This window comes from Blennius ocellaris, assembly GCF_963422515.1.
Source record: "Blennius ocellaris genome assembly, chromosome: 9".
Taxonomy (NCBI): domain Eukaryota; kingdom Metazoa; phylum Chordata; class Actinopteri; order Blenniiformes; family Blenniidae; genus Blennius; species Blennius ocellaris.
The window spans coordinates 16,229,627-16,250,755 of NC_137658.1; the positions used below are offsets into that span (position 1 = coordinate 16,229,627).

General features: G+C 44.0%; 1 protein-coding gene across 1 annotated transcript in view; it reads left to right on the forward strand.

Moving 5' to 3' along the window:
• Positions 1-21,129, forward strand: part of gpc3 (glypican 3) — a gene marked incomplete at both ends in the record, with an annotated part of 133,213 nt that overhangs the window by 70,950 nt on the left and 41,134 nt on the right. The window contains 1 exon segment of the mRNA XM_080501768.1: positions 7,016-7,701. Coding sequence (XP_080357894.1) covers positions 7,016-7,701 — 686 coding nt within the window.

Sequence of the window (21,129 nt, forward strand, 5' to 3'; positions counted from 1 at the left end):
ATAGAGAGTTTACGGCAAATAGAGTTCCATTTTTGAATCATGACTCCAGCAAAGCATCCAAGAAACACATCAAGTGGTGTTTATAATATATCGGTGTTATTTAAATGTGCAGATTTCTCATTAATCTTTGGATTTTTGGGAGATTGCGATGACGGTGCAAAACCAAAGAAATAATCTGTAGCCTTCATGATTTTATGTGAGTGTTTAAATTCATTGAATTGTGAATTACAGTCTATTTTCGTTATGAGAAGCAGACAATGTGCAATAAAGAGTTTTCATTGTTTCCACACTATCTGGCTGTGATGAACTATTTCCCAGACGTTTGCAGGATGCCAAGAGAATGAACGGACAGACCGACCTGCTGCAGTGTGTATGTGAGTGTGTGTGTGGCGGCAGTCCTTGCACCTGACTATCACCTTTTTCTTCCTGCTGTAGTTTGCCAATTGTTGGCCCGCGCTGTCGCCACCTGGCCGCCGCTGTGCCCCGTGATTGCAAGTGTGTACATCCGTCTTTGTGTGTGTGCGAGGGAGTGCTCTCTAACAGATGGAGTAACCTAATACACATCTCATTTCTACCCCGCTGTCCACCGGCCCTCACAGCCTGCTCGCCGATGTTTATCTCGGCCTTTACCAGCATCTTGTCTGCTTTGTTCCTGGAACCGGCCCCTCCTCCGGGCTCCGGCCGTGCCCCTTTCCCCGCTGACTGCCTGCTGGTCCCTCAAGAGGGGGGGGGGGATGTCAGGTGCAGTGGATCTCGGGTTACCTGGGTGGCAGGTTGCACCGAGTGAAATAACATACTGTTTACAGTCGATGAACGCACGCTGCTTTTTGTGTTCGGCTGAATGTTGAGGGAAGTTTCTATACGAAAAGCTGGTGACGGAGTCAGGTTGTCACTTTGACCCGGGGATGTCTGAATCCCCCTTCAAAAAGCCTAAACTTGGACCATCCACAAGCTAAAAATCTCATCTGATTGTCTTTGTTGCATGAAAGCGGACACTTTGGCGGCCGTGCCCATCGTCCCTGGGCAGGGCACAGCTTTGTTTCCCGACCAGGTGGCAGCGGCGGTTGCATCCGTCTCCGTGGCAGCTAGAGGTGAAACGCCATCAGCCAAATGGATTAGTCTCATTGGCTTGGTAATTTATTGATGTTTTCCTCTCCTGGGGATAATGGCTACATGGGCCGCTGATGGATGAGGCGGCACGGTGCATGTCTGTCTTCCCTGCGTGTCAACCACCGTCAGCGGTCACTCAAATCCGCCGTCTTGACTCGTGCGGATTTATGGCCATCTGAACATCAAATGTGTTCGTTTGATGGGCCGTTCATAGTCTACGCGCCGGGATGTTTTATGTTGGATCTGCAGTCACTGAGAGCCAGCGATAAGTGACTGACCTCACTGTGTAGCAAATTTATTAGATTTCTTTTCTTCCTCAGATAACCTCATGTCTGCAGCACATGATCACTGTGTAATTGGCCTGGCGATGATTAATGACATGATAATGCAGAGAAAGTTGATGTTGTGATAAAACACTGATGGTGTAATGCCACATATCAGATTTACAGCTATCGGCCGCGGCAGCGTGACCAAGCGCCTTGTCAGCGCTGCCTGGCAAGATGTAATAGAGTGTGAAGCATAAAAATGATGAAGCCCAGAAATTTTCGTCAAAAATAGGACTTTAACTGGTGACTTCTGGTCAATTTTGAAAGGGAGGAGGGGGGGAGTCCCAAAAAATGATGAGGGTAACTTTGACTAGCGGATGATTTGATGTGCACATTTATCCACTAAATATAGTCTACTTTAATGTGTGGTACTTTAAACTCAGCCTGTACACAGTAAACACACCCCGACATCTAAACCAGGGGTTTTCAAAGTGTGGGAGCTCCTGTCACAGCGCTGCAACCGCTTTCTGGACTGACTACGATTTATTCATTTTTTTATTTGTATTTTTTTCACTGCTATCAACGATCCATTAGTAATGAAAGCGAAGCTCTTCAGTTCTCGTTCCAGGATTTACTTATAGTCTAAAACTGTCATCGCTGCTACAGTTCAGCTCATTTTATGAGTTCAGTTAATCTCACTAACACTGGAGTCAAATCTCATAATGTGTGTTTTGATAAGTGACAAATAGTATTACATCGTTGTATTACTTCATTCTAACGTGATTTGTTCTCAATCATTGAAAGGAAAGAAACTTGTAAAAGAAGTCTTGTGTGCTTCGTGATAATTTTACATTTTGGTAGTATTTTATTGCATTTTAAGTTGGTTAGTTGTTCAAACACTCGAAAGTTAAAAATCTAATGCTGTCTTTCATTCAATAATAAATAACAGATTTATAAAAGTGACCAAAACTTCTTCTTTACTTTTGAATACAATTTCCTGCTGGACTTTTCCCTGACTGGGTGTGAATACTTAGTAAACCACTGGAATTAATTATTTAACCACATCTTCAGCTTCACTCCACTTCAACTTCTGTTGAATCTTTACAGAAAAATGAACATATGGAGACTAACCTTCACTGACTGGTGCTGCAGAGGAGGCTTTTTTTCTTGCAGATGTTCTGGTACAAAGTTAAGACAGGTGTTGGTGGAGCATCGGATTTGAAGAGCAGTTTTTAATAATACCTCACTGATGTTTGCTGAAAGACTGGACATTTCTGAAATCAGATTCTTTTTTTAAATAAGTGTTTCTCTTATTTTATATCCTGTGGAAAAAAACAGTTTTTCATTTCTGTGGTGTGATGGTGATTGTGCTGTCAGAAACCTACAGAAAGTGCTGATTGGAAATGATGAAATGTGACAGTGAACGTCTCAAACACAGATCAGTTACACTGGAGTCAGTGAAGCAGAGACTGAATGTACATTTTTCTCTGTTGACGGCTGTTTGGACGGCTTACATTGTGATTCTGTCAATACACAGACTCACCAAGGAAAACAAACTGAAAGATTTATTCTACATGTTCAAAAATGTTCACTGAATTTGAGAATGAAGACTGTGAACTTTTAATCCTTTGTTATTACTTATGGAGTTGGTTTGCTGGAGAAGATTTTGTATCCCAGTCCCACTAACCTCGTTATCTTCTCACAGTCAGACAGTTGCTTTTATACCAGGCAGCAAAAATGTCACCCTCGGCAGCAGAAGTCACAATTTTGAACATTCTTTCACAAGCATGTTTTGGCTTAATGGACAGAATTTGCAGAACCTGATCTCTGTTACACTGCCGAGCTTTCCACATCGACTGGCTGCAGCACGATGATGGCGATGTGAGGATCAGGGTTGATCACTGTACGCTGGGAGGTTTTACAAACATTGAAGGCAGAGCCGCACCTGATCTGCTGTTAGAGCCTCAATCCCAGGCCCTGTTTCAACTACATTGTTTTTTACGTGAAAACGCAAACGTTTTGTGGCTTTTTAACGATCAGTTTACTCCACAGTGACGGGCGGAGCCACTTGAAAGCACATCTTTATGATAACGACTCCCAAGGTGGAACTTTTTGAAAACGTTCCAGCTCCGTTGTTGGCTAGGTGGGGGGGGGGGGGGGGGGGGTAGTGTAATTTTATTGAAAATGCTCAAGCTCCATCTTTGTAGAGACGGTGGAAATGCTGTAGTGAATACAATAACAACAATGTTACTTGCCCTTGTTAATTTTTACGGTGTATTATTGTTTTTGGGCAGGTGCGTGTGGTTTTATTACAAAAATAAACAACAGCACCCACTAGTGGCCATACAGGAAAGCGACCTCATTTTCATCGTTTCCGCCACTGAAACTTTTCTGAAACTCAAACATGAACATGACGCGTTTTCAATTGAAGCGCTGTGTAAATGAGGCTTGTACTGGTTAATGTTTCACTGTTCCATTCTTCTGTTTGTTATTCTTTCTGACTGATGCACATCATTTGAACTGAACTGGCAGTAATGTGGCACGCGACCACACTTGGGCCTACTCACAAACATGCCTGAAGATAAATACCACACTGGTTTTTTTTTCTGGTACATATTTCGCTGTTTTCGTGACCATAATCATGCATCTGCTTTTAGGTCTAAGGAAGCTGGGATGCCCAGTTTCTTCGGAGTAAACATAATCCGCCTGGTGCACTGGGTGAACAGAAGTAAAAGAGGCCTGGCAGAAGCATTTCCCTCTGCCTTGTGCTGCGGATCCATCTGTAAAAAGCCTCCAGTCTCTGGAGAAACACTTTTCCAGGAGCCAGCCTTCTGCCTCCATCTGTGACACTGACAAAATAAATGCGACTGCTAATTTTAAAAGTGTGACCCAGTATGATTCTAGGGGCTTCGGCTCTGGTAATGTGTGCTCTTGACCTCCGGCCGTTGTACCCAGAGCGTCACAGGTCTCTGACATGGAGCCCCTTTCCCCTCCATTAGATGATACCTGATCCTGCTCAGGCTTTCACTGGTGAAAGAGAGTGTGCAGCACACGCAGGAAATGGGCCCACAATGGTTTTTAGTGTGATCCCGGCTACTCAAAGCCATAGAGGTGCATTTATGAAGAGCCCTCCAGTCTTTCTCCTTAATCTACTAAGCAGCTCTTCTCTTCATGGTGTAAGAGATAATACACATACCAACCGAACGACACGGTTTGATGTTGGATGATTCCATTGAAACGAGAAAAGGAGAGGCCTTGAGGTGGATGCGTCGGATCGATAACTGAACGCTTGTCTTTGTGTCCTACCAGGGATGGAAAGCATCTATCTTCATCTGTGTTTTTTTTTTTTTGAGTTGATGTCTCTCCTCCCTTCAGTTTGCCTCCATGTCTCTGTTGGCAGTCTGCACATCTGTCTGCTCACTGATCACAGGGGGAAGGCGCAGCAGGACGACCGTAGCCTGAAAACAATCCAGCAGATGTGCGCTGCTCCCGAGTATCCTCTCAAACACAGCCAAACACTCTCCAGCGCTTTCCCTAACCTTTATTCACAAATTAATTAAGGGACTTTAAAAAAAAACAACCTAAAACTGTGGCCATGTGTGGTCATTGTGAATGAATCCAATCCTCTTTTCTTTGCCCTGAGATTCTCCTCAATCATTTCAATTAAAACCACCAGACTGTTGGATAAAATATCCTTCATTCATCACATTCCTCAAACATTCAGCCTGGACGTGCATTCATGCATTTGTTAATATGACAGTGAGTGGCAACACGAGGCACCATCAAAGTGTTTTTTGTTTTTTTTCAAATATCTCCTTTTATCTGCAGGGCAGAGAGATTTCACTTTCTGCGGCCAAGGACAAATACCTTCTGTTGCAATGAGCACTATAAACCAGGACTAGAATCGATTAAAGGATTCCACAGAAATCTTGTAAGATAAAAAGGTGGATCTGGTGTCAGCTTACTCTGTAAGGAGAGGGCACACTGAAGGCAAGCCGAGCTTTGGTTAGTGAAAGTTATTTCTCGTGTTTAATGACATTTGAAACGCTGTTACGGGACTAATACGTCTAAACCGTAGACTGTTCATATTTTTCATTGACCTGCAGACTTTCCATGAGCTTTAATGTAAAATATTGCCCTTGCTGAAGAGTATGCCTGCTCAATGGCCACTAGATAATTGGTCCTCTGCGCAAGATCAGGACAGGTAGAAACTTTGGAGCCTGTACGGATTTATGTTTATGTCCAAGAATGAACCGGCATCGGTTTGTGTTTAGGCATCTACTTAATGACTTCAGTGTGCTGTGTTTTGATTCTGAATGCATGTTTTGACGGAGCAGGACGACTCGCAGGAAAAGCCCTGAACCTAAGATTTCTTTCATCTGAGTTCAACTTCCAGTTTGAGTCATAAAGAGAAATATGTGTTCATTCCTCTGTCAGGGGTCACATACTTTAAATGCACACCAGCAGCAAGTTAGTCATAGTGAGAGAAATTTTCATTTCTGACTCTCGTGTGTATTTATATCATCGCCGGGACTTTATGTGCCTGAAACTGCACACAGAGGAGGACATTATATGTCCTACGCAAATAAGACGTATCCAAGGCCCCACAGCTATGTACAGGCTAATGAGCTTGATTTGACCTCGGAGAAGCATGAAGAGAGAGAGAAATAAAACCAACCAAGTAAGAACATAGGAAATAAAGATGATATGGCGAGCTGTTGTAGCATAAAAACCAATAACTTCCTCTAATGTCTCCTAAACCAGTGTTTCTCCCACGCACCCCCTCCTCACAAAGCGATTGAGGCTATCAGCTCTCCACAAAGTGATGTAGTGAACCAGCTGCTGTATAAATGGGGTTTGCGGCGTCCCCAGCTATTCCCACGTCCACAGCTTCATTTCACCCGCTCTCAGCTCCCCTGCTAAGTTCAGTAATGGAGCTTTAAATCCCCTCTGTTGTTGGGTCCTCGCTCATTTTGCTAGCGGGCCAGTGATAGACCTCTCTCCTCTTGTGCCACCTTGTTGATAAGACTCCACTTTGTGCCATAAAACGGCACTGATTATTTTCCCCTCCTCGCACGGGCCCAGCCCTCCTCCCTCCTGCGTGCTCTGAATGCCCTCCTCCCCGCAGACAACCTCACACACGAGCGTCTCGAGCCAATATACTGACATTAACATTGTCTTTTTAAAGATTCTCCATGCTGCTATCCAGGCCCATGTTTTTGTAGAGATCAAAAGTCAAACCCAGATTTGTTCTTTTCATGTTGAATATGTGTGGATCTTTGTTGTCTTTACGTTTCAAGTTGCTTTTTTTTTTTTTTTTTTTCCAGTGTGTGTGCATGTGTGAGCGGTCCCGTCAGATGAAATGAAAAAAAAAAATAGAGAAAAGGGAAAGAATGGAAGTGCGTGGGAAGTTTTTTTCTCACTGTGATTGTTAGGGAGGGGATTGTTGTTCAGGGGAATAGCTTCTCGTTGAGTGTTTCATATATTTGAGCTCAATTGCCTATTTTCTGACAGCTTGGCATACCTGCTGTGTTTATTGAGGCATATGATCACTTCGCGAACGCCACAGCCTTTAAGACTTGGCCTGACTCTGACCTCATGTCACTCTTCCGTATGTTGCTCTGCTGCTTCTCTTGCAGAGGCCTTTGACCTGGTGCTGCGTCACGGCAGAAACTCCACTCTGGCCATGCTGAAGTCCGAGTTCCCCAGTCTTGGAGGCGTTGCCCAGAGCTCTGTGGGCCAGCTCTTCCTGGACATGTCCCTCTATATCCTGGGCTCCGACTCCACGGTGGACCACATGGTGGCGGTGCTCTACGGCCGCCTCTTCCCCCTCACGTACCGCCGCCTCCTGGGCGGCGGCTCGTCCTCGGTGCCCGAGGAGTGTGTGAGGGGAGCCTGGAAGGACTCGGGAGCGTTTGGCCCGTACCCCAAACTGATGATGACCCGTCTGTCCCGCTCGCTGCTGGCCACCAGAGTCTTCCTGCAGGCCCTGAACCTGGGCATTGAGGTGGTCAACACCACGGACCACCTGCGCCCCGGCAGAGACTGCAGCCGGGCCCTGCTGAGGCTGTGGTACTGCCCGCACTGCCAGGGCATGCTGGGACCGCCGGCCTGCAGAGGCTTCTGTCAGGCAGTGATGCACGGCTGCCTGGGCGGCGCGGCGGAGGTGCAGCCTCACTGGAGGAGCTACATCGACGGACTGGGGAAGCTGGCCGGCGCCATGAGGGGAGAGCAGGACATGGAGGCTGTTGTTCTTCGCCTGCCGTCCATGATCAGACTGGCTCTGAAGCATGCTGTGAACGCCCGCAGCCGCATCAGCACCCTGGTGAGTAAAACACACACCAACAGACTCAGACTCTCTTTTTTGAAGCCCGCGACGCCTCATACTGTGCACATGCATGTAAACAAGTGTGGGGCCCCCACAAGGCACATTACTATGGGTTTTCTGACCCTGAATATTAAAATACAACAAAATACTTCTCCTCACGCTAACCTATATGTTAAACTACAGTGTACTCATATATGCTCTCATGTCTCAACACATCTTTTAATGGCTTTCTGGGACATTTCATTAACTCAAATTAATTTCCTGCAGTCTCTCTCTGCACTCAGCTGTCACTACATGCCCAACGCCCGACCGCTACAACTCAACAACTAAAACCAAGTTAGAGGAAGTGTCCTGCCTTCAGTTTAAAGTCTCATGGCTCTTCTCATACAGACTCCATTTCTTTCCCCCCTTCAAACATGACAAGTCCTGAAAAAATTGTTAGAGTAACAGCTTTAGGGGCCCCACATGAGTAATAAACACACACATGCACACACACTTGCAAAGGTGTCAGACTGTAAATGGGTCGCATGTGGTTGCGTTTCTTGTTCCTCTGGTGAGACAATGAAATTATCACCTGCAGGAGGTCCCGTCTCAACGACCAGACACCCAGAAAATACAATCCTTTTGATTTCTGGCTGATAGATGTAGGTCAAAATATAGAGATTTTTTTGAGAGTTCTCTCTCAGTCCAATTTTCATAAACATGCTATCTGGAATGCCTTGAAGGCAATCCTTCAAGTTCTGTGCCATATGTATTAAAAAAATGTTTTAGCATCTTTCAAAGGCAAAGTTAAATGACACTCTCGCCTAAAATGTTAGACACTTTTGGTATGCATCTTCATGTCTACACCCTCATTCTTTATCGCATACCACCTTATTGACAACAATTTGCTCAGTAATCAGTTATGTTCTGTGGCAAAGGACAGATCACATTGTTAACCAGATCAATGGACAACAACAAAGTTCCCACCGTGTCTTTTTTTTTTTTTTTTTTATAAACTGTGTGACAGAAATAACCACAGAGGAAACAACAAGCCGGGTTGGTTGGTTCTACACTGTATGATGCAGTCGGTGAGTGTTCTGCTTGTATCCACCGAGGATACAAAGGCTTGTTAGCCGTGCCGTGAACCTTCTAGCAACGCAGAAAGCCATTAATAGGAGTGTTTGCCGGAACACCGGAGCACTTTGCGATGCCTCACCAGCACATATCTGAAGGGAAGATAAACAGCTGTAGTGCACAATACACTAAGTCTTACGTCTTATCTTTCAAAAGAAGTAGATGTCCTCAACCTGGTTCAACACAAGGCTTCATGTGCAGCTTTGTTTCTTCTCCGCGCGCGCGCGCGTGTGTGTGTGTGTGTGTGTGTGTGTGTGTGTGTGTGTGTGTGTGTGTGTGTGTGTGTGTGTGTCATTAACTGCATTTCTAAATAGTATTTACAGCATGAGGTACAATCTGTGAGGCTGGACAATGACATCTAATTTATGTATGTCTGTGCATGAAATCATCATAATATTGAATTTTGGGGAAAAATATTTACTTGATATATAAATATAAAGATGTTTACTTCATGAAAGCACAAGGATTTGGATCTTCCTCATCACAGTTGAGACTGTCGTGGTGTTTAGATGATTACTTAATTATTACTTTCAAAGCCTCGAACTAGCAGCCGTCAACAAGTACTTATTCGGACCCATGAATCACGTTAATGTTTCCATTAATACAAAAACGACGGGAGATGTAACAGCTTCGCTTTACTTGGAACCTCCGAGACTTTTACTTGTGTTTGATTTGTTTTGTGTGTTGGTGAAGGAGCTTTAATCACTGAAGGCGGGGGTATGTATTTCACTCCACCCCCTGCCATGAATATAATTTCTTCAGAAGAAGGGACGTGTAGATGAAAGCAGCGATGTATCCACACACAGCAAATTACACAATTACACTCTATGAATGAATAACTTGCTGATAGAGTATGACTTCATTTGATTGATAGTTGTGGTACAAACCTCTCCCACCACACACACACACACACACACACACACACACACACACACACACACACACACACACACACACACACACACACACACACACACACACACTATATAATATATAATAGAACAGATCAGCCCTATATTGCATTTCCCCACCATTTTTCTGATATATTTCTTGCAATGTTCCGGTGAGTTTGATAACTTCCTCCACTAACACATCCAAATGATATCACATCTGTTTTTGTGCTTGTCGGGGCTCAGTGCTGTACTCAGTTACTCCACGGCCAACAACAAGGTCGTGACGATCGTTGTAAACAGGTCTATAACAGGAAAACTTTCATTTGAATTCCTTTGTTTGCACATAATACAACTCCTGCTATTATTCTGGGTTAAATCTGCCAAAATGCAAAGGTAAAGTTCCATCTATCTGTTTAGGGGTTAATTTTACATTATGATATTTACACAGTTTCTTTATAAATTATTCAACAAGTTCTGTTTTATAACAAAGCTAATTTTATTATTCAAATGTGTCTCCATTATACTTCAACAAATTAAGTGATGAAAATGTGTGTCCTCTTCCATCAATTCGTTTCAGAGGTATAATCCTGCTAGGAAAAGGCATCCCATAGACCCCCAGGCTTTCCATTTATGTTCTGCCCCATAAAGCTTAAAGACCCCCCCACGCATTGAGAACTCCTGAACTACATTAAACCAAGACTGTCGGGTCCACCTTAAAAATCTAAAGTCCTTTTCTAATAACAAAACGCCTTTAAGAGTTGTTAGAGCACATCAAATATTGTATCATTTCGTGTCTGTCGTCTCGTCGCCCATATGGTGTTTGCATTATAATGGGGTGAAGCAGCTCAGAGACCCAGCATGGATTTCACCGTCGGGGTCTGACAGATGCTCGCAGCACCTCTGCAGCCCGCCAGCGGTGACCCGTCATGTGTGGTTTTTCCACCTGCGATAAAACCGTCGGGTTTGCTCGCAGCCCACATGTGAAGTCAGAGGGAAGTGCTCATGAAATATGAAGAGCCTCCTTCTGCCGGAGTTACAGAGCCGGATGAGCTTCTGCCACTGTGGCTCTGCTGAACTTTTCACTCTCACACCCCCGAATCCCCGCGGTGGGCAGGTTTCCACTCAGAAGCCATCATTTATTAACACACAGGTTGACCTCACTTACTCTGCAGCATGTAGACGTGGCTCCATGCATGAATCGCTGACTTGGGGGAAAATAGTTCTCTTTCTCTGTGTTTCGGATCCGTATCAAATTTTAATAAGTTCCTGTGAGGGTTTATTTAAGTCTGCAGTGATGACTTTTACATTGTGTTCATGGCTCGTTGTAATCCGGGGGATTAACGCCCAATCTGCCATCACATTGTTTAGCTCAGTGTGTGTGTGTGTGTGTGTGTCATCATTAAAGGGACAGAGGCCTAAAGGCTAATTTTAGAGTCGTCGACCAGAAAACTTTTCCACAAATACATAAACTTTGGGAACATGTGTGAAGTGCAAATAAAATCGGTGGCAATGATTTTGATTTCTCATGTGTTTCATTCACGAGAGAACAAAGACAACACGTCACATGTTGAAAGTAGGACACTTTCCCTCCTCAGATATTTGCTCATATTGAATTTTCCACAAAATTGGGATGACGGTAACAGATGGCTGGAAGTGAGTGAGATAAGTGTTTCGCATAAAAACATCTGGAGGAGAAATTTCCAAACAATTAGACTGATTGACAACAGGTAAGTGACTTTTAAAGAGGAAGAGCCTTTCAGAAGTACAGATATTTAGAGTTTTACCAATCGATGAAAAGCTACATCTGATAATGTTGTAGAAAAATGATTATAGTTTGAGATTGGAGTTACAATAAAGTGGGATTTTTTTTTTATGGTGACATAATGAAGCTGCAGTTGCCACAGTTACCTTGAAAAAGTAATCTGATGAGTGATTACTAGTTACTCCTTAAAAAGTGACTTAGTTACTTTTTAAAAGTAACCATGTTAAATTACATATTACAATTACTTTTTGAAGTTTCTTGCAGAAGCTGCCGGCAACACCCACCGTCTCAACATACAAGAACTTCACCGATCCTAATCTAGGAAATACTTTCATGTAGCATTTGAAGACGCTATAGAGGAGAATGTTTCCACAGAGAGGTGGTGTGTGTGTGTTGGGGGAGGGGCTTCCTCTCCAAACACACATTTATTATTGCAATTTAAAAAAAGAAAATCATAACAGTGTTTAAAATTCATATTTCTTTTATTGAAAAGTTGATAAAAAATGATGAAGTGAACAAGCACAGGTGTAATATGTAGATCAACCAACTTGACTTTCATTTCATAGATAAATTGAATTTGACCATCTTTTTGGTCTTGCTTATGACTCCCAACTGCTGTTCACAAAATCCCTCATGTGAAACGTCTAAAAGAAAAGTCTAAAACTGTCTATTTAGGAAACTAAAGCAACTTTCTCTTCATGCAGTCGCTAAAGCATGTGGCTTTTGACAGATCAGGTCTTCAGTGAAGTTTCCTTCAGTGTGGGAGCAACTGCACAGCGGATGTTATTATAAAGAGATAATCCTCTTCACCTCCTCGTGGTCGTAATGTTACGGCTACTTCTATCCATGTTTCCGTGCCTCTGACAGATGCTTTGTCCGTTCATTTACACCTGAACATGCCACTTCACACTGACTAAACTATTCATCACAAATGTGTAACCTGCTTCAGCGGTCAGACAATATACAAGTGTTTTCTCTATTATGTGATCCGACCTGCTAATTACTCTTTCGGCCTTGTGGAGGACTCGCTGAAACGCTTTGTACCTTTAAAGAAAATAATCCACCCTCATGTTTCCTTCAAGTATACCGTAGGGCTTTTTACCTTTTGACACATCAATCAGCATCATTTACATCTCCTTTATAGATTAACGTTTTACACACATTCCACAATTTCTCACTTAGAAACAAATCTCTAAATGAGATGGTTGTATACCTGGATTTGACTAACAGATTTCCAGCACATTGATTTCTTACCATCCTTCGATATGATGCATTATAAATGTCTTGTTTTACACACATCCATCATTGTGTGAACTCACCATTGTTTAGTTCAGCGTGTAGAAAATCACAGTACGTTTCTGAAATGTGTCTGGAAGCATAACCAACAGTCCCAGCCTCCAGCTCCACCACCAAACACTGCATATGGCTGATATAAAGCTTGTTTTATCCATGAGATAAGTAAAAACGTTGTACATCAGACAGAATGAAAACTGACCTCCCGAGATGCACCATCAGTCATTTCCCCCCCCCATGTGCTCTATATTTAGTTTAAAGTGACATAGCCAGCCATCTGCTATTATTCAGTAATAATTAAAGGTCAAAGGAAGAAGTCAGATAGTGTTTTTATGCCCATCCATCTTGTTTGGGTGGCTTTGAAAAATGTTGGACTGAATACCAGAGACCACAGTTCATTTTCACGTGTCCACCTGAATACTCTTTTGTGCCAGGGCCATAATTATACCCTCACAGTCCTGCGGCGTTTCAAATAGGGCTTATTCAAGCCAAAACTAAACCAGTTCAGAGTTTCTTTCCAACTCCATAGTAGCCATCATGTCAAACTTCCTGGTTGTGACTGTAATGTAAAAAGTGAAATGTGTTGAAATGCTGTTTTGTTGTACTGTGGTTTACGCTCAGATCGGGGCTCTGCGTCTGGGGGTAAATATAATGCTGTTTTTCGTTAATATGGAGAGGTTGATGGATGAGATCGCTCATTATCATAGTTGGAAATCACAGCGTGGACCACGGTGCATAAATCTTTACTCAGGAAAAAACAAACGGTTTATCAAATAAAAGATTCAACGTAAGATGAAATGACATTGCTTTAATCTTCAGTACTTCAATAGCTGATTTATCGTGGCTGACAATGGTTGGAGAGGGAGGACAAGTCATTAGTCTGTCTCAGAACAACAACAGAGACACACAATCACACCTTTGATATATTTATGACATATTTATGCAAGAGGACACGTAAGATACATGTACAGATACGCAGTAGGACTGAATGCAGAAATCTCCTCCCAATGCATTGGACACACACATGGTAGTGGAAGGGTGGAGACATTTATACCATTTGAATTGCAGAAAGTTAGAGAAACACGCAAATACAAAAAAATTTAATCATTTGAGCTGCAGGCTCAGGATTCTTTTGCGAAAGTTTGTCTGCCACAGTAGAATAACTGTCTTGAATGCTGGTTGAATCTAGTGCGTTAAGTCTATATGCGATGCGGAGATGAGGTGGAGTTGTACATTTCATCCAGCTATATTCCTGCCTTTGGTGTTCTCTTCACAAGTTACTCTTGAAATATTCCCTTTTACTCCCCACTTTCAATTCTGATCAGGTGCTGTGGCCGCAGAACTTTCTTGTCTTTTTTTTTTCTTTCTCCCAGCCATGTGTTGAGTAAAATTTTAAAGAGAAAAGCAAAACACGTTCAGTTTGTCAGGTAGCGATGTGTAAGCCAGCACCGCGCTTGTATAACTCTTCCATCCGCCTTCAGCTGTGTGCATGTGCACCACTGAGAGGAAACCTTAAGTAATCATTTAGTGACACTTCAGTGTTTTGCAGCATAGTGGAGCTGCAGTGTACCGTGTCTTGTTCTGTGGTTTCCTGTGATCGGGATTGCGGTGCGGCCGCGGCCGCCGTCTCTCACTTCAGCTCCCCTCCAGTTAAAGTGCAGACCCCTGTTACCGAGGGTGACAGACGGAGGTTCGTCTTCCTCCAGACGTCCTGAGAGCGTGGAGCTCTCGCTGGCGAGATGACCACTCAGCGCCCTGCCAGCCCCGCTCCCCTGGCATGTTAACATTCATTCCCTCCATCCGGTGCAAACTCCGGCGTGAATCAGAGAGAGAGAGAGACGGCGAGGGCAGCCAAGAGCCCTGCAGCTCGAATCTATTCCCCTGTCAACTTCCCACCCTTTTCCTGGAGTTTGATGTCATCCTCCTCCGTCTCCACATCTCCTCCTCAACATCCCTCTCTCTCTCTCTCTCTCCCTCTTTCATCCCCCTCCATTTATTTCTCTTTCCTCTCCTTCTTACGCGCTGCTGTGAGAGAAGATGCATGATTTATGAAGCTCTATTTTTACCGGTTACTGAGGAGAGGAAGAGGGACAAACGAGAGGGATAGAAAGTGAGAGAGTGAAGAAGAGATGGGGGAGGGAGGTGTGTGTGTGTGTGTGTGTGTCTGCATCTGTTTTTGTGTGTGTGTGTGTGTGTGTGTGTGTGTGTGTGTGTGTGTGTGTGTGTGTGTGTGTGTGTGTGTGTGTGTGTGTGTGTGTGTGTGTGTGTGTGTGTGTGTGTGTGTGTGTGTGTGTGTGTGTGTGTGTGTGTGAAGAAGAAACCCAAGGGGAAGGAGGACAGAGAGTGTGAAGGAGACATCCATCACCCCGCGACCCCTCGGCTGAAAACCAAGACAGGAAGTAGGTTGAGACGGAAAAATGATGGATCTGAGCAGGATTAGAGGAGATCTGCTGCAGAGGACACGACGCATGTATGTGTTTTTACACAGCTGGGCACTTAGTGTCAACTCTCTCATCAAGCACTGGGGGGGGGGGGGGGCTGCTAGGAGGCGTCGTGGCTACAAGAGCAACACGAGTTTGTTGGGTGCACGTCTCTGTGAGGTTTGCATGTTCTTCCTCAACATAGTTTCCTCCTGCAGTTCCAAAACAAATACGCATTTGAGGCTACCTGACGTACACCGCCCAGCACAGGTGACGCCGACTCGGATGAAGTGCCATGAAAAATGAATGAACGGATCAAAAACCGTCTCTGCGATGCCTCCTCATCGATACGTCGCGACTCTCTGCTTCTCCCGGCTCCTACACGGAAATATCTCGGCTCAAACTGTTGCTTCACTGACAGAAACGAGCGCTAATTAAATCTCTGTTGCAATTATATGAGTTATTAATCCTCTCCGAGACGTCGGCAGCCGCAGACGCCGGAAACTGACCCAGCTCTGAGACTGCAAAAAAAAGAAAAAGAAAAAACTCTTCAGCTGTCAAACATGCAAAAGAAGAAATGTATAAATAGTGCAGCGATTCATTCAAGCTGTGTTTAACTTCAATTATGTATCATTTTCTACGGTTCGTGTGTTTGTTGGGATAATGGTAATGATGCAAAGTAATTTCATTTGTTTGGGTAAACGTGAATATCCTGTAAAAAAAATACATTTCTTTCACATATTTAAAAAAAAAAGATTTATTAAAACACATTTTTAATGAAGGACTCAACTCTTGAGCTTAATTTAATTACTGATCGTCTGATGTTATGCCACGTAGTGTAATACTTCTTCGTTAGGTCACATATTTCCTGTCACTAAAAGGCCATTCATCAAAGGGTTGCTGGTCTCCCAGTGCAGGCAATTAGCTGGTCGGGGCATCTATCACCATCCTCGGTCCTGGTTTACACTTTTCCTTTACATCCAAGCAGCACATGGAACTACTGCATCCCTCTAAATTACACTTCAGTAGAATCTATTTTTATGAAATGATCTTCCTCTGTGCGGTTCGAAGGAAGTCGTGTTTATTAGGCCTCGGGCTTCACCGCGACGCATTCAATCCATCTCATGTTGACTTAATCTACCTGTGACGACGCAGGAGTGCAGTAAAGCCGCGCTGACGCGCGGTACTGCTGTTCCGTGTCCTCACGTCGGGGTTTGACTCACACTTTACCTCCAGCTCGGCAACTCCTACCCAGAGGCTGCGCGTACCCCAGGGGGCTACTTCTGGAGTTGCCAGAGGCTGCCTTTACAGGAGAGCTCAGCTAATTTAAAAAAAACCTCTTTTTCCAAAGTGTGAAACAAAAAATACGCCGCGCGAGGACATTTTCACCTCTGAAGCAGCTCGCCGGGAGCCTGAAAAAACCACAGTTTGCCTTTGACAGGCGTCTGTCAGCTCCAGTCGGCTAATGCGACGCGTATTAGCGTGAGAAGATGCAGGTGGAGGCAGGTGATGATGCCAAGTCAGACCACATAGTCGGCTCGGCGGTAAGCCTGGAAATGACTTCAACACCATCTGACAGGAAAGGTTAAAAGATGCCCCCCCCTCTCTCACTCGATTAGTGTTAGAAAAAATAAAAATAAAAAACTTCTTGCTGGCGAAGCGAGGTGCCAGTTAAGAGTATCAGGTTATTATATCTGTAACATCAGCATTGAAGGTGATCACAACACCGACTGTGCTCCGTTACTGCAGCAGTAACGAGGCGAAGCGTCGCCTCCTAACAATCCTGACAAATTTGATCAGAACAGCAAACTTACCTGCAGTAGATTCCTACTCAAAAACACCCGGTTTAATTCAAAGCAAAACAACACCCCGAGGCCAGAAGCTTGCTTCTATCAGGTTCCCAAAACGAAAACTTTGAAAGCATGTCAAGCCTCTTATTAACAGTAGAGTTACAGTGTGACTGTTTATGCCTGCAGTTTCAAAACCATCCAGCTCCCGACTGTATAGCTGCCGCTAACAGCCAGTTCTGCACCCAGAGCAGCCATCAAGTTCAATATCCAGTCATTCCGAGTCGTTTCTTTCCTCCTCTTCTCCTGCTGCACTTGAGGTGACGCGTTCAGTAAATATCCCAGATGTGCTGTGGTCTGGTCTTCAAACACAGTGATGACCAGCAGGTCCAAACTACACAAGTCAGTCTCATGAGTGGCCATCATTTATTATTTCACCAACGTAATCAGAAAGTATAGAACATGACTAAATCCTGGCATGATTTTATTTTATTTTTTAAATGAAAAAAGTAGAAAAAGGTTGTTTTAACCTATAACCTATAACTAAGAAAACTCCACATACCAAGTCTTCCAGTAGCACTGGAAAGAAAACTCGGTTTTCACACGAGTCATTTTTCATGTTTTCATGTTTGGTATTTAAATATATTAAGCAAATATATTAGCTGTTTGTAATATGGCTTGACTTAAGAAACCATAGATTTAAATTATTCCCCCTCTCTCCCCATTTTTTTTTCATTTCTAAGCTTTTCAATCGAAAGGATTTACATTTCGTGCTCAGTTCACACACTTGTTTATTTGATCAAATACATGCTGGTTTTAGTGCTGTCTGCTCAGCACTGCCCTCTACAGGGACAAAGAAACAGATTCCCTCACCTTCCGTGCCTCCATTACTCTTTTTTGTGAAATCACCAGAACTAAATCTCTCCCTGGAAACAAGTCGAGTTCTAAGCACATTACATTGACAATATTGAAAAAGCATCAGACGCACGTGAAGCTTATGTGTAACCGGACTTCCATTGAGCATTTAGAGACGCTTATTATCTGAGCAGAAAATACAATAATGTGTTTTTTCTTCCATGTGTAACCTGATTTCACCTCCCTGCTCAATACAACATTAAATCCTGTGGTGAATAGGCTCGATTCAGTCTTGAGGACACTATCTTTAAATCTGGTATTCAGACCTAGCTCATAAAGTTGAAATAATAAAATATTTAACACAATAATGAATAGACGAAACCCCACAATCGTCATAGGAATATAAATCTGCTTTAAAATGAGAATTATTTCAGTGGCGGATCAAGAGACAAGATAATTGAAAACGCTAGTGCATGGAAGTGTCTGAAAAGAAAGGCTTTTTTATTTGAAATGAAGGGTAAAAGTAAAAGTCACTGTGATGGGCTGACGGGTCCTTCAAGGCCAAATTTCCAGAAACAGAGGTTGGTTTTCCACTGGTAAGTACTGTAATATTATTCAAATCTGGAAGTGCAAGGCTTCATTTGAGCCGTAAAGATTCACTTCAAACCCAGACAGTACAATCTCCTGGAGATATCGCCGCGATGACACTTCTCCCTCCTTCCCATTTCACTGGCTGAATCTGAAGGCGCTGCAGCTGAAATAGGCTGTCTGCAATGTGTGCATCTCACCAGAAGTCAGTTCATATGGTGGTGAACAACAATCCAGCGAGAGGGAAGATGAGGAGGAGGAGGAGGAGGAGGAGGAAGAGCAAGAAGGGGAGAATGCTGACTCAGTCTTTCCCCTGAGCCTTGACTCTCCTGAAACACAAAGATTACTCACCAAATATTCTCCAGCATGTTGCTGCTGTGCATGGCACCTTGCCACCGCCACACTGCTGACAGTATCAAGTCTCCGGCTCCTTAGGAAACTCTGTGATCGAGATGAATGCAAAAGTCTGATCATACAAATGTGCATTTTCTATTGAATGGCTTGAGTTTATCTTTGCAGCGTGTTGGCACAAGCAAAGTCCCACACAGAACTTGAGATGCAGGTGTGTGTGAGCGTGTGTGAGTGTGTTGTATTACTGGCTGTCAGCACCTCTCTCCCTCAGTGATGCAGGCTGCTCAGTGCAGATAAAAGTGTACAGATATTTTTCTGTGCTCTCACGCTGAGACGGGCTTTATCTGCACCCTCTCCTGTTGGTTGTGTTAGTCCAGCCCTGGGTGATATTAATACCCCGCTAATGAGCCGCTTCCTTGAAGAAAAATCGGAAACAATTGAAGGGGTGGGGTTGGGCTGGGGGGACATGTGTGCTGAATCAAGTCGCTCCCTTGTGCCACAACTCCCCTACGGCTTCCCGGGAATGCACAAACAACAAGGAAAAAAAAAAAAAAAATGGAGGGGAAAGTGGCTCCGATCACATTAATCATGGCCTGTGGGAGCACCGGCACCTGCTGCAGGCACATGAGGCTGCAAGGATCACCCCAGAGGAGGAGGAGGAGGAGGAGGAGGAGGAGGAGGAGGAGGAGGAGGAGGAGGAGGAGGAGGAGAATGGCGTGCCATTGTGTGTGTGTGTGTGTGTGTGTGTGTGTGTGTGTGTGTGTGTGTGTGTGTGTGTGTGTGTGTGTGTGTGTGTGTGTGTGTGTGTGTGTGTGTTATTCCAAGTACACGACAGGGGTGAATTAGTGCAAATGGCTAGTTGGGGGTGCTGCTAAATGTAGAGCGCAGGAGAACTCAACCATCTGTGTGTGTGTGTGTGTGTGTGTGTGTGAGTGTGTGTCTCCAAACTGGCTCTATGCTTAGATGACAAGTCTCTATTGATTAACTATGATGATTCTGTGTTACAGCTGATCAGCATTTCTTAGCATCAGCATTTTTTCTGACACGCGCGCATGTGTGTATTTGTGTGTGTGTGTGTGTGTGTGTATTGTCTTGAAGCATGTGTTCATCATGTTAATGGGCTGATGTGCATTATTTTCAAATGAATAACTATACGAAATTATTTATTTTTCTTTACCATGGACAATCTGTGTGTGTGTGTGTGTGTGTGTGTGTGTGTGTGTGTGTGTGTGTGTGTGTGTGTGTGTGTGTGTGTGTGTGTGTGTGTGTGTGTGTGTGTGTGTGTGTGTGTGTGTGTGTGTGTGTGTGTGTATTTGTGAAGCTATCTTTACTCAGACCATGGAAGCCCAATTGGATGATACATCAAGCTTATTTGGTCACGTCCCATTAAAAAGCTGTATCTACGTCAGGCTCAGGGTTCATGTTGAGCTCAGTGCTTCAGTCCTTCAGACGGAAATCATTATTTAGCCTGTGAAGACGGCAATTCAAATTTTAGTGTGCGTTTGTATTTAGTTCTGCCACTGTTGGTCAGGCGGAGTCCAGCTGGTTCATAATACGGTCAACGTGTTCTTCATATTTGACCTTGGCTGATTTTGGCAGAACATGTGGTGGTGTAGTGGTTCGTACTTTCCCTCTTACTGGCTGTGCAGTGCCGTTTGCACATTCTTCCAGGGCTTGGATGCCCTCTGGTTGTATAAGAGATGGATAGATGGAGGAGGGACGTGTGTGAATTTCAGGTGACAAAACCAGAAATGACGGATAAATTGTGTTACATGCATTGTGATTATGGTCTCATTCATATTATTGAAATTCCTCCAATTGGGTTGCCCCCATATGGATTTGTGTGTGTGTGTGTGTGTGTGTGTGTGTGTGTGTGTGTGTGTGTGTGTGTGTGTGTGTGTGTGTGTGTGTGTGTGTGTGTGTGTGTGTGTGTGTGTGTGTGTGTGTGTGTGTGTGTGTGTGTGTGTGTGTGTGTGTGTGTTCCAGGTCAGCACCAGATGAAGATGTCCGGTGCCGCTCCATCAGTTCCCATCAGCATTCGGTTGCCGGTGCTTGCAGCCCATTCACTTATAGAGGAGCCGGCCACAATTAGCTGTTAACATTACATGGCAGAATTCAACCTCAGCCAGTGGCCTCCTGGGAAATTAAACCACCGGCAAATCATTAAACCACAAGCTAAACATTAACATCCATTTGCATTTTTATTGCACCTGAAAAGAATGTGCCAGGTCCATTATCTCCGGGAGACAGAGAGGGGTTCCTTATTTATTATTGTTATGTCGTCCCGTGTGGAAACACAATGGCATTTATATGGAGAAAGAAGCAAACGAGAGGCCTTATTTTCACACTCTCGTTTTTTT